Source organism: Sphaeramia orbicularis, chromosome 5 (assembly GCF_902148855.1).
Source record: "Sphaeramia orbicularis chromosome 5, fSphaOr1.1, whole genome shotgun sequence".
Classification (NCBI taxonomy): Eukaryota; Metazoa; Chordata; class Actinopteri; order Kurtiformes; family Apogonidae; genus Sphaeramia; species Sphaeramia orbicularis.
This window is the reverse complement of record NC_043961.1, coordinates 20,683,942-20,697,832: the sequence shown is the minus strand read 5'-3', so window position 1 is coordinate 20,697,832 and position 13,891 is coordinate 20,683,942. Positions and strand designations below refer to the sequence as shown.

Genomic DNA, 13,891 nt, shown 5'->3' with positions numbered 1-13,891 from the left:
AGGCAAATGATTGTTACACATTCCTTTTTTTTCAGTTGTTTGCTTTAGCTGGTGATTTCTGTTGTAACTTGATCACTGCATAAAGAAATTGTGGGATGTGGTTTCATAAAGAGGAGGAGCTTCAGGACTGAGAATCATGCAACTGAAGGACACACTTCTTGAAGTACGATAATTATTTAGACTTTGCCTATTTTGGAAATGCAGTCACCCATAATGTTTACACTCATTTGGATACTTAATCCTGAAATACCACACCCCTATTCATGTAGCACAATGCAATTAAAGCACAGGTGTCAAACTCCGGTCCTCGAGGGCCGGTGTCCTGCATGTTTTAGATATTTCCCTCTTCCAGCCACACCTGGTTCAATTAATGATCAGCTCATCATCATGCTCTGCAGAAGCCTGATAACGATGTAACGGCTTCAAGGTGTGCTGGAAGAGGGAAATATCTAAAACATGCAGGATACCGGCTCTCGAGGATCTGAGTTTGACACCCCTGAATTAAAGTGTGAAGAGAAGTAGACATCCACTGCCTTGCTGTATACCTTGGAAACAAGGAGTATGGCAGTGGTTCCCAACATTTTTTGGCTCATGACCCCATTATGACATCACAAATTTCTGGCGACCCCAGACATTCAAAACAGAGACATTTTTTTTTGCTAAAATTAATTTGTTTTTGATCATGTAATAGTTTGCTATCCTCTTATTTCTTATTATCTCTTACACATTAACCAATTTGTTTCTTTCATTATTTATTTTTTGCTTTACAAGGACAATGAAGAGTTCGAGGCCAGCCTTGAAAGTAAAGCAGTGTACATTGCTGTCATTGGTGGCTGCCAATTCGTGCCAAACAGCCCCCCCAGCCACCATGACACATGACTAAGACATAACGGGATTTGAACCACCAACCCTCTGGTTATTGGATGACCCAGTCAACTTGAGCCACAGCCGCCCCACAAGGTGACTATTTAACCATTTCCAAAGCCAACTGGAGGCTGTAGTTGTAGGTTTGCTTGTTCTTAATAAAAGTTATGATGACGTATAGTCTGTGGACTACTTGCAAATAACAATAAATGATAAACAAATAGAGCTTTGCATACACAAAATACCTTTTTTTAAGATCAGATTATGAACATTTCAATACACTTACCAGTACCATTGTCATTATTATATTAATATTATTATAAATTAACCATCAAGCAAAGATGGTATAAATATGAAATAATGTACAATCTCAGAAAAGAGACAATTTTGTTTTTTTCTTTTACAAATTTACATGTTATTTAAGAGGCCATCCTGTATGTGTTAATTCTTTGTTGTCAGATTTGTCTGTCCACTAGTACAACAAAACAAAACAAAACAAAATAAAACAAACAAGAAACAAGAAACAACAAACAAACAAACAAACAAACAAACAAAAACATATATATATATATATATATATATTCTTTGTCCCACTCCTTTTTGAGCAGTACATATTGAATTTATTTTGTTATTACTATTGTACATGGCAATTACTATACGGTCTTGATCACCTTTATTTATTATTTCGTTTGCTCTGCTATTGGTTCATTGTACATCTAAAAATGTTTTGTTTTTTTCTTCTGCTCGAAAAAAAATGAATGAATGAATGACTCCAGAACTGTCATATAAAGAATACCAGTGGGTTCTTCTTGGTCTCTCTGTAGAATCCCATAACTATGAGTCCATCTTCTGTGCTGGTCCTGCAGGGTTAAATATCATATGTTCACCTTTAACCCCTGAACTGTCCTTCCCAACTCCTTGTTGACTGCTGAGTTATTGTTTTTTTTGTTTTGTTTTTTTTTTATCATGCTGCCTTCTCTAACGGTGTGAAAAAGCTTATTATACTGTCATTAGACTTGTCATGAGGTTTTCCACTATTTCAGAGAACCCTCCATCCATATGCCAGGCAGCAGACAGCTCTAAACCCACACTCTTTGCAGCCCTCTAGTGTACTACTGAAGGAAGTACAGACAATCCCCCTTTTTTCCATGTTGCACGCTTCAATTCAGTATTAGAATTTCCCAGCAAGAAAGAAACAGTGAATTTTGCATCTGGACCAAAAGTGTGGTTAGTTAATTTTGTTTCTGTAAATTGTATGAGATCCTTTGATGGCTAATTTTTGTTTTGTAAAGAGGGTGGGTTTGAAATCATAAAATACTCTTGAATATTGAGTGGAGGAGCTGCAGGTCTTTCACAGGCATCACAGTCCTTTACTATTTCCATCAGTGATCGGATCACATTCCTTTGTTTGATGACTGAGACATGTCATTTTCTTTGAAAATCCTACGACTTCTTTCCCTCAGTCTAATTTGAAGACGTCTGATTTGAAGAAGTTGTTCTAGGGTTGTAGTGTTGCAGTCAGCATTATCTGCTGCTGTTTGTGTATCCACTGCCTGTTGACCCCTTCTCCTTCTTATCTGTGCTTGTTTTAAAGGATACTTTTTTGGGTATCGCAGCTTGAGTCACAAATGTCTTTGCTTACATGTGTTTTAAAGGCTGCAGTAGTTAAACATTCATTACCCTGCCCCCCGAAGGGGAAGAAAGGGGTATTGTTTTTAGCTCAGTTTGTTTGCTTGTTTGTTTGTTGCTTACTTTGTTAACACTGTAGCAGCAAAACTATTGGCTGAATTCATACCAAATTGGGTTTATAGAGTGCCAGTGACCCAGAAAAGATCTGACTACATTTTGGGAAAAGTAGGTCTAAGTTCAAATTTTTTATGAATTTTTAAAATCTTTTTTTTTTCCCCATTTACTAATAAGGGGCAAAATTTCAAATGTCTGTAGCAGCAAAACTTTTGGTTGAATTCATACCAAATCGGGTTTATAGATTGCAAGTGATCTAGAATAGATGTGGTTACATTTTAGGAAAAGTAAGTCAAAGTTCACATTTCTTTTGAATTTTTTTCTCCCATTTACTTATATTGGGCGACATTTTAAATGTCTATAAAAACATATATTTTGTTTCAATTTACTTAAAACTTGGCACATATATAGAGGCAATTGATATGCTGACATCAACACATGCATAGACTTGATGACATCAGCTAGATCAATGCCAAAATAAGATACAATGCGTGTGAGAGGAGAGGATAGTTGTACCTGGCACCACTTGTTGCTCCTGGAGCTGCTTACTTGACCCATTGATTTCAAGATTTCAGTGGTAGGGATGCTACCATGAGCACACATGAAGCTGGAGTGAACATTTGCAGAATCCTGATTTGGTGACGTATTAGTTAATGTATGACGGAAATGAGAGCTAGCATTCCTTAATTAATGATCATGTGAGTATGAAGTGACCACATAAAGCCACACCAATTTGATCTTTATTTCATACTGAGCAACAGGAATTCACACACTGTTATATCACTCACAAGCAACAACCACCACTGACCCAAAACATCTACTGACCTAAAATGTCTAATATGTTTTGAACCACTAATCATATCAACCCATTTCAGGTAAAACACAGATTCTTAAATTTTCACTGTCATCAGATACAAGTCATTTGGATGTTCAGAAGCTCTATAGTGGACATGGAAACACTGTCATGTTCTGCACCATCGATTCACCAATAAAACCTTGTACTTTGACAGATGAGAATGGTTGTAGATGCTTGGTTTTCATACACTTAATGATATTTTTGTTGAAAAAGTCCCTATTGCTTCCATTTTCTCTGTTCTGACGTAATAACCCTTTGTATTTACTCTGAGCTTTCATGAACATTTATGGCCAGTGAGTTAAATATAGGAAAATACTTGCTTTTCACTGAAAGATGTACAAGATAAAATGATAAATAAGGATATATCACATAGGAAAGATTAGATGTACAGTAAATTTCATTTGGAAGTCACCACAAAAATAGTTCTAGGTATTACTGGGTTAAGTAGTACGTGAGTTTATGATTTGTAGACTTATTAAAAATTGTTACTGAATATTTTCTGTCATAAGTATGACAAGACCCTCAGAGCATATCATTTTAGTTCATTAATAATTTTTTATATTCATTGAAAAATAATAAATTCTTAATAAAGAATTTATTATTCAAGAAAATTCTTAACAATGATGAGAGCAGGAAGGGTTTTGTTTCAACATCTAGGTCAACATCTGCCACATTACATGTGTTTTATGTTAAATCTTATTTTAACATCAGCTATAGCTAATGGTTGAGGTCAGACATTGATATAAAATGTGAATATTTAGTGAGATTGGTCTTTTACAAGCTTCATGCTACACTGTTACTCTTGGAAAACCTCCAGAATGTGTGAAGTTTGTGGATCTCCATTCATGAGCTCACCTATAAAGTTCTGATGGGTTAATGTCTGGGTTTTGTAATAGCTTCTCTGAAACATTTTTTATTTTTTAACTTTTTAGAACTGCTCTTAGGATTATTCTCCTGCTTAAAAATTCACTCAGTACTCAGCACCAGTTGCCACAGCTTTAACAGTTCGTTGACTGTTATCTTTGTATGTTTTTGATCTATACCTAAAAAATATATGTTCATCTTTGGGAGTTAAAGCAGGATTCAGTCCTCTGGTGTGTATATATACATATGTTTGTGTGTACATGTAAGTGATAATTTGAAAGCTTCAAATGTTTAGATGGTTTTCTTTAAGAGAAACCAGACTTGTGGAAGTCTAATGTTTTTTTTTCTAAGGTATTGGCTGATTCAGATTTCCACAAGCTCACAACTGAACTGACACTGAGTCTGAAAGGAAACAAAAAAGTAAAATACATCCACAGGTATACCACCAATTGACTTCCGGTAATGAAAATTAGTCTGAAATTTCTAAAGTCATGACATCAATTTGTGGAAGCCTCCAGGCAGTTTAATGTAACTGTGGCATTGTAGACCTTTGACCCAATGAGAACGTGGTAGAAAGAAAAAAAAGTTTCAATTAAAATTCTCTATACTCTTACTCTAATATTGCATTTTCATAATAAAGGGGATGAGCTCAGTGAATTAACATAAGGATATGTGCTGAAATAAAATGGATTGTGAAAAACTGTGTTCACACACTTCATTCTCAAGTTGTTGCACGTGCACATTTGTACAATAACAGAAACAGCATCAGTGAAATAACACATACATCACACTCTGATAAGAGCTTGGTGACCTGCTAAGTAAATCTCTGCTTTGACTGGATAGACATATGTGAGCAAACTTTCATTGATTTCTACCATGTTCAAATAATGTTTGACTGTAGTCACTGAAACGCTCTTTTCAATCAATACTTTCTGTTGGCTGTTTGTTTTCCTGTCTCTGCTGTGTTTTCTGTTCATGATGAAATCATTGTGTCTTCTGTGAAAAACTTAGTCCTAAATGGTTGCATAAAGAAGAAAGTCACTGAAGAAAGTGATCTATAACTTTATAGAACAGTTCTCTGTTTAATCAAGTGAGGAAGAGGCAACAGCTGAGGTGTGTTTTTATGTAACTTGTGTCTAAACTTATGTGTTTTCTTTCATTTTGAGGAGCTAATAAGCATAATTTTTAATGCATTAGATTTCCCTATTTGTTAATACTGGTTTAATGAGAGGGGCAGCAGGTTGGATCAAAGCTATAAAATGTGGTAACAAATCCTCATGGGTATGTGTGGGAGGGGGAGGGGGACAGATGGAAAAGAGTGAGACAGAGAGAGTGACTCTTACACTGACACAGACAAACAGAATGAGGAGCTAAAAACGAAGTCTATCGTGTCAGAGGACTACTGTGTGCTATGGGAGTCACCTCTTAAATTTGGCAAGGGGGTTAGAATTCAAGAAATCAGAGATCCTGAGCATTATTTTTAGCTAAATTAAAACCCTATACTACCAAAGCACAGGAGAGAAGAAGAAGAAAAGATGAAAGACTTGGTGCAGTCAATAGATCTAGGGGCTTCTCAGCGGAAAGCAGTTACCGTAACTCGACCCAGAGTATGGATAAAGAATGAATTTGTTCGCGTGGGACTTGCTGAATCACTTTGCACTTATGTCATGATGGTAAGAAAGGCTTCATTATAAGAGTCAGCGTCATTCCATGCTTTAAAAAGACCATGATATAATGCACATTCTGATAACAACTTTCACTCACAAGCTCCTCTTTCTTTTTTGTGGCTTATCTTTAGCTGTATGTGCTTTGTAAAATGACAAATCTATGTGATTAATGATTAATGTTATACTATTGACCCTGACAACATGTTGCCTCTCCTAAACACCCCTGCCATGTGACTGTACGCAGTCACATGGCAGGGGTCGAGGCAGGAGATTGGTGGGGGAACCAGGAAATCTAGTGTTACCAGAGAAACAGTCAGACAGTGAGCCACATGGAAAAGGTTGTAAAAGTCATGTCAGCTGTTAAAATAAGGCCCATACGTCGATTCAGAGAAGGTGCACACACACACTGTGAACACATGCTGAACACAGCATGAACATATGTTAGTACGTGAGCACACATACACCAGTGTTTAGTGGTCTGTATAAAGACTGTTGACATGTGACTTTCACTGGGGAAGCAGCATTTTTCCTGTTTCCTGAGTGAATAACTGTGGTTTTCAGGGTCGGCTGTTTTCAGTGGGTCTACAGTTTCCACACTTTACACTTTTTAGGTACAGGGAAATCAGATGAATTAACAAAACACTGTCAGTCAGACAGAGCCACTGTTTTAATGTATCATCATCTCAACACTATTCATTTTATGCTTATTTTTTAACATTGGCATTCTTATTCATTTACATCTCCTATCTGATGAAATATTTACCTGAACAAGAAACTCTGGAAGATTTTCCTAGATACAGTTGCGGAAAAAATTATTAGACCATCAGAAGTCATCAAAAACAATGGTTATGCAATCAAGTACTAACTCCTGTGTGTATCATGTGACTAAAACAGACAGAAAAGAAAACATGGAATGCCTAAAAGCACTGTTTTTGGCAGTACAATGGCATAGCTATTGATGTAAGAACTGAAGTGATTTTGGTTATTATCAAGGAAACTATGGAAAATGGCTAGATATCAGCTCTGAAATCAAACTCTTATGCGCTATTTTTGTTATTATCATCATATTTGTCCAAACAAATGTACCTTTAGTTGTACCAGGCATTAAAATAAACAAGAAACTGAAGAAAACAAGGGTGGTCTAATATTTTTTTCCGCCACTGTATCTCTCTGAAATCATTCTGTGCTATTACTGTTTCTGTGTGCAGACATTTGGCCTGGGCTCCGTGGCCCAGGTAGTGACAGGACAGGGAGCGTACGGACAGTACGTCAGCATCAACCTGGGTTTTGGACTGGCTGTTGCTATGGGGGTACATGTTGGAGGGAAAGTCTCAGGTAGAGCAGATACTTAATACCATCAATACTTAAGGTCATTACATTGTGCAAGTTACATACAGATGTGTCTCTTTTACTGTTTGATCTTCTTAGGGGCTCACATGAACGCTGCAGTGTCATTCACAATGTGTGTCTTTGGCCGTCTTGCATGGAAGATGCTGCCTCTGTATGTTTTTGCACAGTTCCTCGGATCATTTCTAGCAGCGGGGACAATTTATGCTGTTTATTATGGTGAGAACATTCAATGCAGAATTCAATTTTTGGGATAAATATAACTAAAGTCACATTTTAAGTATATCAGTATTTTAATTTGCAGAGGCCATTTACTCCTATTGTGGAGGAAATCTGACTGTGACTGGTGTAAAGGCAACAGCTGGTATCTTTGCCACCTATCCTGCACCATACCTCTCCTTAATGGGTGGATTCATTGACCAGGTTGCCAAGAAACTGTGAATCACCCACATCTGATACACTCATACTTTTTTTTGTTTTATTCTACACGTAGCTCTATTGACGAGTATTTCTCTGTGATGTTTGTGTTGGATGTTTGCCAGGTGTTTGGCACAGCGATGCTTCTGCTGTGCCTGATGGCCCTGTCTGACCAGAAGAACAAACCGGCGGCAGCGGGAAATGAGCCTGTTGCGGTGGGTCTCCTGGTGCTACTCATTGGCATCTCTCTGGGCAGCAACAGCGGCTATGCAATCAACCCCACCAGAGACATTGGGCCCAGGGTATTTACTGCCCTGGCAGGCTGGGGAGTGGATGTGTTCAGGTATACAGAAATGAAATGATTGGGGGAGGGTTCACTGCTGCTTGACACTGTGTGACTGTGAACTGAGGGTCAGTGATAAAGGCATAACATATCTGTGAATGATTAAGCAACATGTGCCATTTTGAGGTTATCAGAGGGTATATACAGTTGCAGAAAAAATTATTAGACCATCAAAAGTTATCAAAAACAATGATTATGTAATCAAGTACTAACTCCTGTGTGTATCATCTGACTAAAACAGACAGAAAAGAAAACATGGAATACCTAAAAGCACTGTTTTTGGCAGTACAATGACATAGCTATTGATGTAAGAACTGAAGTGATTTTGGTTATTATCAAGAAAAACATGCAAAATGTATAGATATCAGCTCTTAAATTAAACTTTAATAAGCTGTTTATCTTGTTATCATTATATTTGTCCAAACAAATGTACCTTTAGTTGTACCAGGCATTAAAATGAACAAGAAATTGAAGAAAACAAGGGTGGTCTGATAATTTTTTCCGTGACTGTATTTCTGATCAATTAAATAACAAGATATTCACAAGCATGTATTTATTATGACATGCTCCTTCAACTCTCTTTCGTTCTCTGTTTTAATCCATGCAGATCTGGAAATGGTTGGTGGTGGGTGCCTCTAGTTGCCCCCCCCATTGGAGGTGTAATAGGTGCAGGACTCTACAAAGCATTGGTTGAACTGCACCACCCACTCTTCTCTGATCAGGACCGTCAGGCACTGGAGTCGGGGGAAGAGACCGCCCCACTGGAAAAACAGGAGGCCATCTGAACTAACAATTAAGTGTGTGAACTCACTATCTAAAGTTACAGGCTTGTATATCTCTGTAGATATGTTTATACATTAGAACACAATGTTACCGGGGTTATTAGATGGACCAAATGAATCAAATAGAGAATATATAAACATTCACAAAAAAGAAAAAAAAAAAAAAGGATGAATGTTGAATAAATAATTTTATTTTATTTAGTCAACAGTTACTGCAGCCGAGGGCGACTTAAATGCACATGCATATAAAAAACTGAGAAATTTAATGATGATAACTAATATCTATAGCAACTGTTTATATCCTTGTCAGCCACAGTAGTTATACAGTGAAAGAATGGCTTATGTTTCATACATTATTATAGTTATATCATGTAATATAACCTTGGAAGACATCCTAAGTGTAACGATAGTAACAATCAATACACGACCTCGTATGAGTTTCGAATCTGCAAAATAAAATACAAAAAACAGCGTGTATCCATTGCAATTAAAAAAGCAGTTTTCTTTGTAAAAATAAAATAATGAATAGGCCATAATTATTCACAGCTTGAAGGTGCAACAGCACAACCCAAGCTAGTTAGATGCTACAGTCCAGCACGCAGCAGCCTAGAGGGAAAAGGCATGCATGTATGTACACTGATGATCTTCTGTGGGGATTCAGAATACTACAGGTAAAAACTGTGCCTTATAAGAAATTAAAATATGATCTTAAAAAGCTTAATGTAACTGCTTCAAATGGGTAGATGTTATACAGTACGTCTAATTCAGTGTTAAGTCTGAACAGAATCACATCAGTGAGATCATACAGTGTTACAGTAACCTCAGTAACTCAGTAAAGCTGAGTGTGGTGGTTTACTGCATTCATTATTGATTTAATATTTTCTGTTTGAACTATACGTACATTTGATACACCAAAGTCTGTAAGGTTGGTTATCTAAGCTCAACTGCAAATATCAGTGTGTACAATTTGCAATTACTCTGACAAATGACAAAATTAGTTTCAGTTTCTGTAAAGTAACATAATATTATTTTGAGATACTTTTGCTGAAATGTGAACAGTATTCAGGTATACAGTTATTCATTCTGGTTTTCTTCAGTGTCTTCAGTTACATAACAGATGCACTATTTGACCGTTTTCAAATCTCTTTTAGGTTTTTAGAATATATTAGTATAATGTATTAGAGCAGCAGATACAACCTCAGCAGTAATGTAATGATAAAGTGTATGAGTCTGTGATCATTACAGCACTGATATAATTTGCTGCCCAGTGTCATTGTCAGTGTCTCAAGTAGCACATCATGGTGTTATAAAGCTGTCTGTTTTATTTGATTTTTTAACCATTAGGTGTCACTAGTGAAGATTTTACTAATCTAGTGTTGATGAGTTTGACCACTTTGGAAAGGTCACCATCATAAGCACCTAAAAGTAAAAAAATATATACACAAACAACTAATCAAGGCAACAATTAAATTTTGCAGCAGCGTAGCTTTATCATCATTTGTGTCCAGTTTGTGGGAAAAATAACATTGCCTTACATTTAATTCTTAGATAATCATGGTTGGTGACAACCTGTTACATGCCATTGTGACTCCATCAGCTAGGTCATCTCGGGCTGACCTGGATGTGTTCATTTTGTCATGCACATTTCATACATAGTTGTGATACCATGGAGCATAGAGCTGCCGACCCACACTTATTAAAGGATTCAATGGCTGCTCAATAATTCATTCTGGTCATTTAAACCATAAAGGTGAATGAAATGTTCTTAAATGGGAACCCCCTCACCGCTTGACCCCGCTGTGTCTTCCTGTGCTGCCTTGACCTTTAGCGTTGCTGCTTAAGCTGCTCTGTGCTGACTGCTTCTTCTTGGGGGCAGGTACCTTTGCTTTGCCTCTGAAGGCTTTGGTGGGATCCAGTTTATTAAGATGACCATCTCCAGCAGCATCAGCTGGGCTGAGTTCACTGCTGAATGTAAGAGGCTGGTACAGGGATGCCCACTGCTGTATAGGGGACAAGAGGTAGATAATCATGTGCAGAGCAGACACATTTTAATGTTAGGTATGTATATTTACCTGTGCATGAGAAAACACATGCTCATCCAAGCAAACATTTCTGTTTAGATCTAGAAAAACATCTAATTTTACAATGCAGTCTTTCCTTCAACTTCTACAAAAGCAGCATTATCAATGAGTCAAACAGTTTGAAACCTATGTGCTACGGTATACAGGAAAATCTGCTGAAAACAACAGTCACATTCAAGGTGTTTGCAAATTTTTTAAAAATACTGTAGATATTTCCGTGAAAGTCCTTAAATGTCCTTTACCAAAAAAAAATTAACAATGTATTTTTTTAATTTACACATTTATTAATTCTAATTGTCGAATGTTTTTTTATAGTGGTAAAATGTAAAAGAAGCTGACATTATTGTAAAGGACAAATAATTAATAAAATGTTTTTGTATACCTGCTATGACTGAAAGCTGACTGACTGAAATTCATAATGATACAGACATGCATTTCAAACCACAAAGTATTTTAATATAAGGGGTAATTAGAGTTTTGAGCCCTGTTCTACCTTGGCCTGAGGGCTGGGGCCATATGGGGTGAAACAGTATTGCCACTCAGGCAGACCGAGATGGGTGATCATCAATCGGTAGTAAGAAGTGAAGGTTGATGTCAGAAAATGCCAGCACAGAGAACGGTCCAGGAACCAGATTTCACTCTGCTGGGCCACCACACCTGAAAATGCAAAATGTGACTAAGTTGATTTAAAAATACAAAACACACAAAATCATGAGAAATAAGCCATAAAGTGATACCTGGGGTGCAGTTTTTGTAGACTAGACACACTTTGCCATTTCTGCCACAGGAGTCCAATTCAAAGATGCGACTCCGGGAATCAAAATGCGGAGCAGCAGGAGCATGTCCTGAATCTGGCATATGGCAGTAAAGAATTGTGACCCATCATTTACCATCTAATCAACAGTTTGTCCATTAACCTGCTTAACTGAGCAGACAAACACATTTGATCTAAAACTGACACCAGACTGACAGAACAGGTGAGTTTTACCATGCTCTGTGCTGTTGTCTTCCCAGTCCAGGTCAGTCAGTGAGGGGGCATTGGGGAGAGAGAATAACGGTACTGGCTGCAGCAGTGGACACAGCCGAGCCACGCTGTTTATCATCATACATCCTAAGGGAACACACTCATCTGAAAGACATAACACACACACACATAGCAATTAAGCACCTTCCCACTGGTAGAGCCACTTAATATGCATTGTTTCACATTAACCCATAAAGACCCAAACATCTACCATCAGACAAAAGCATCTACTGATCCAAACTGTTGAGCCACTAATCCTATCAATACATGTAAATAATTGGTGTAAAATACAGTTAATCATCTTTTCATGGTCATCAGATATGACCCATTTGGACAACACTGGTCTACAAGGAAAATGCTTCCAGAATAAAAGTAATGAAATTTTACCACATGAGAGTCACTGATAAAGAAAAATCAAGTAAAAAATGCTGGTTGGCTGAACTTTCCAAGATACAGCCTTGGGTCAAAATGTGAAATTCAAGAATTAACAAGAGAATGGGTTTGACTCAAAGGAATATTTGTCTCAGAGCTACAAGATCTACTTCAAAACACTGTCTGCACATCAGAATACATTCACTTTACAGGTTCTATTTAGTGGAAGATTCATAAAACTATTATATAAACGTACATAAACCAGTATATATGTGTAATAACACTTAATCATATACCTTGAAAACGTCAGCAAACCGGCACTTTTGTCATTTATTTTCCAATTAATCTTATTAAAATACGTAACATTTAGCACATTTAATCTCTGAAGCAAATTATTTCTAAAAAATTGTAGACCAGTGCAATCAGAGGCTCTGTAGTGAACGTGGAAACACCATCATCTTCTACAACATTGATTCACCAGTAAAACATATGGAGTTGGATGAATGACAGTGGATGGAGACCCTTGGTTTGTGTCCAGTTAATGCTATATTTTACTGAAAAAGTCACATTTTCTTAATTTTTTTTTCTGTTTTGATACAATAACCTTGTCTTTACTCTGGGCTTTTATGAACATCTTCATGATCAATCAATTAAACATAGGAAAATAGATGATTTTCACTTGAAAAATGCAAAATTCAGAGGATAATACTAGAATAAATGGTGATAAATCACTTAGGAAAGGTTAAATAAAGAGAAAAAAATAATTTGGGAACTGCCACAAAAGTCACACTGGGTCCTTATGGGTTAATAACATCTTCTTATTTATACTGCATAAATGAAAAGTTCTGTGAGAAATGTATAATTACAAATCATGATTGTAATAAGGTCACATACTATCCAGTTTAACACTCCAGGTAAGTGTAAATCCATCAGTGGTGAGATAGAAATCTCGCAGATCCTCTGGCAAAATACAAGTGTTTTTCTGAGAAAGAAACACATCTAGTTTATTAAACATTCGCCACAAGTGCACAACCAAAATCTGATAATAGTACTGTAGCGGGCTGATAATTTTCACCTGTTCCCATGATAGCAGACTTCGTTTCTCAGCAGGCTCTCTTTCTGCAAAACGCACATCATCCACACCGGGCATGTTTTCTGACAAAAGTCAATGAATTAATGGTAGTTAAACGTTGTTAAATGTGTAGCCTTTAGATGATGCTAGTGTCAGGTGGATGCTAGTTTCAGAGAAAGATACTCACCAAGTATTCGGGTAATACCAAGAGTCAGTCTCTCAGCAACACCTTTAAACGCTAAACTTTCTTTTGTCACTTCCATTTCGATAATTTAATCATTTATTCAATAGCCAGCTTGCATCCTTTACACCGCCATGCCCTCTATCATCATCATCATTCACCTCTCCACCGATAGCTCAGCTGTCGCGCAACGTACAAACACCGGAAGCTACACAAGCGTAAAATAGACGCAGACCGACACAGATGATGACCAATGGGAAGCCGTAATTTTTACACAC

At 37.1% G+C, this 13,891-nt stretch overlaps 2 protein-coding genes across 2 annotated transcripts; one reads left to right on the top strand and one right to left on the bottom strand.

Annotated features, from left to right (window-relative positions):
- The first annotated feature begins 5,643 nt into the window (after positions 1-5,643).
- Positions 5,644-10,311, top strand: aqp7 (aquaporin 7). The gene is made up of 6 exons (XM_030134438.1): positions 5,644-6,000; positions 7,203-7,329; positions 7,423-7,560; positions 7,646-7,764; positions 7,884-8,101; positions 8,709-10,311. The coding sequence occupies exons 1-6, from the start codon at positions 5,863-5,865 to the stop codon at positions 8,884-8,886; spliced, it is 918 nt and encodes a 305-aa protein (XP_029990298.1). The 5' UTR covers positions 5,644-5,862; the 3' UTR covers positions 8,887-10,311.
- Positions 9,913-13,804, bottom strand: tpgs2 (tubulin polyglutamylase complex subunit 2). The gene is made up of 7 exons (XM_030134439.1): positions 13,620-13,804; positions 13,436-13,515; positions 13,255-13,342; positions 11,953-12,093; positions 11,702-11,815; positions 11,458-11,621; positions 9,913-10,883 (listed from the first exon to the last, which is right to left on the bottom strand). The coding sequence occupies exons 1-7, from the start codon at positions 13,693-13,695 to the stop codon at positions 10,665-10,667; spliced, it is 882 nt and encodes a 293-aa protein (XP_029990299.1). The 5' UTR covers positions 13,696-13,804; the 3' UTR covers positions 9,913-10,664.
- Positions 13,805-13,891: the final 87 nt, after the last annotated feature.

What these genes read in the sequence shown, in the direction of transcription:
- aqp7 (XM_030134438.1), top strand. Translation starts at nt 5,863, where the DNA reads ATGAAAGACTTGGTGCAGTCAATAGATCTAGGGGCTTCTCAGCGGAAA. An exon ending in TGTTGGAGGGAAAGTCTCAG is followed by an intron (nt 7,330 to 7,422) that starts GTAGAGCAGATA and finishes TGATCTTCTTAG; the next exon opens with GGGCTCACATGAACGCTGCA. An exon ending in AATTTATGCTGTTTATTATG is followed by an intron (nt 7,561 to 7,645) that starts GTGAGAACATTC and finishes TTTAATTTGCAG; the next exon opens with AGGCCATTTACTCCTATTGT.
- tpgs2 (XM_030134439.1), bottom strand. Translation starts at nt 13,695, where the DNA reads ATGGAAGTGACAAAAGAAAGTTTAGCGTTTAAAGGTGTTGCTGAGAGA. An exon ending in GTCTGCTATCATGGGAACAG is followed by an intron (nt 13,343 to 13,435) that starts GTGAAAATTATC and finishes TTTCTTTCTCAG; the next exon opens with AAAAACACTTGTATTTTGCC. An exon ending in CTACAAAAACTGCACCCCAG is followed by an intron (nt 11,622 to 11,701) that starts GTATCACTTTAT and finishes TTGCATTTTCAG; the next exon opens with GTGTGGTGGCCCAGCAGAGT.